Source organism: Oryx dammah, unplaced genomic scaffold (genome assembly GCF_014754425.2).
Source record: "Oryx dammah isolate SB20612 unplaced genomic scaffold, SCBI_Odam_1.1 HiC_scaffold_17, whole genome shotgun sequence".
In the NCBI taxonomy this organism is placed as follows: domain Eukaryota; kingdom Metazoa; phylum Chordata; class Mammalia; order Artiodactyla; family Bovidae; genus Oryx; species Oryx dammah.
Window position 1 is genome coordinate 76,524,362 of NW_024070201.1, and position 2,248 is coordinate 76,526,609.

General features: G+C 42.0%; 1 protein-coding gene across 1 annotated transcript; it reads left to right on the forward strand.

Moving 5' to 3' along the window:
- The first annotated feature begins 580 nt into the window (after positions 1 to 580).
- Positions 581 to 1,540, forward strand: LOC120877022 (olfactory receptor 1038). The gene has a single exon (XM_040259326.1). The coding sequence runs from the start codon at positions 581 to 583 to the stop codon at positions 1,538 to 1,540; it is 960 nt and encodes a 319-aa protein (XP_040115260.1).
- Positions 1,541 to 2,248: the final 708 nt, after the last annotated feature.

Below are 2,248 nucleotides of genomic sequence, written 5' to 3' on the forward strand. Positions count from 1 at the left end.
ATTTCTTCCCTCCTGTAGCTATCCACAAGTGGACAGGGTCCTGAACAAATGTACTTTGATTTAACATTCAGGCAGAGGAGCAGGGTTTTCCGAAGTAGACCAATATGTAGAAACAGTATTCTTTCAGTGAACAAATGTTACAGGAAACAAAGGTTAAAGAAACGAAATATATCCAGCATGGAGTAAGTTATTCCCTGTAACATATACATGGACACCAAAACCTTGGTGGCTCCAAAAACACTGGAATATTACTATTAGTTGTCTCAAGTGCTTTCTTTCAGATACTATTTAATTTTTCATCAGCATCTTCCCATATTTTCTACATCATAAACCAAAGAGCACCACTTCTTTGTAAAGCAAAGTAAGGCTTGAGAAGACTACTCTGAGAGTAATATATTCCTTTCCCTGGAGCAAGAATAGCATGTCATTGGAGAGCGGCAGCTACCTTTTGCCCACAAGGTGGTGTGACTCATGGATAGAAGATGCTAATGATCACCTTCCCCAACACTGGCAGAGGCTGTAGAAGGTATCATTTTTATTCTTCAACTCACAACAAACTCTTCAAAATCCATCAGATTAAATGGCTAAAGTGAATCTTACTTTTGTCACTGAATTCATTCTCAAGGGAATTACAGACCGGCCAGAGCTTCAGGTCCCCTGCTTCGTGGTGTTGTTGGGCTTTTACCTGGTCACGGTGCTGGGCAACCTGGGCTTGATAACCTTGATCAGAAGTGATGCTCGACTCCACACACCTATGTACTATTTCCTCAGTCACTTGGCCTTTGTTGATCTTTGCTACTCCTCTGCTATCACACCAAAGATGATGGTGAACTTTGTTGTTGAGCACAACACTATTGCTTTCTATGCTTGTGCAACACAACTGGGCTGTTTTCTCACCTTCATGATCACGGAGTGTTTCCTCTTAGCTTCCATGGCCTATGATCGCTATGTGGCCATCTGTAGTCCCCTGCATTATTCCACACTGATGTCAAAGAGAGTCTGCATTCGACTAGTGGCAGTTCCATATATATACAGTTTTCTGGTTGCCCTGTTCCATACCATCATCACCTTCCGTCTAACTTACTGTGGCCCCAATGTTATTAACCATTTCTACTGTGATGACCTCCCTCTCTTGGCTCTATCATGCTCAGACACACACATGAAGGAAATTCTGATCTTTGCCTTTGCTGGTTTTGATATGATCTGTTCATCTTCCATTGTCCTCACCTCCTACCTCTTCATCATCACCGCCATCCTAAGGATCCGCTCTACCCAGGGGCGACTCAAGGCCATTTCTGCCTGGGGCTCCCACATGGTGGCTGTTACTATTTTTTACGGCACGCTGATCTTTATGTACCTGCAACCCAAGTCAAACCACTCCCTGGACACAGACAAAATGGCATCTGTGTTTTACACTGTGGTGATCCCCATGTTGAACCCACTCATCTATAGTCTAAGAAATAAAGAGGTGAAAGATGCCTCCAAGAAAGTCTTGGGAAAAGGTTGTGAAACTTTAAAGATATTAAAATTAAGAAAATAATAACATTGTATTAAAGGCAAGAAGAAAAATAAGCCAGTCTTTCCCTTTTTGACATTGCTTGTAATGTCTTTACCAGTAAACTGAAAATGTGATTATTACTTCAACAGACCCTGATAATTACTACAAGGACCCAGGTCACTTATGGAAAGTCAGTTTGATTCTGAGTCCAGCTCAGGACATAGTAGCATTTAAAGACCATGAAATCATCTTCAAAAGCAAACAGAAATACACTCCCAAACACATATACATGCATCCCAAACAAAGGTAGCAGCATCTTTTTCTTGGAACTCAGAACTCGAGAACCAAGACTGCATCAGTTCGAATTCTATGTTCTTCTTTTATTAGCTGTGACACTTGGGACAGTTGACCTGAACTCTGCATGACTCTCTTTCCAACTTTACAAAATAATGGGAACCGAATGGTTGATTGGTTTTGAAGGTTAAACAGGTTAATGTTTATGAAAGGCTCAGAACTGTATCCTGTTATAGTAAGTGCTATGCCTGCTAAGTCACTTTCAACTCTTTGTGACTCCATGGACTACAGCCTGTCAGGCTCCTCTGTTCATGGGATTTATTGGGCAAGAATACTGGAGTGGATTGCCATGTCCTCCAGGGGATCTTCCTGACCCAGAAATCAAGTCTGCATTGCATATGTCTCCTGGAGGCAGATTCTTTACCACTAGCGTCACCTGGGAAGCCCGTAAGTTCT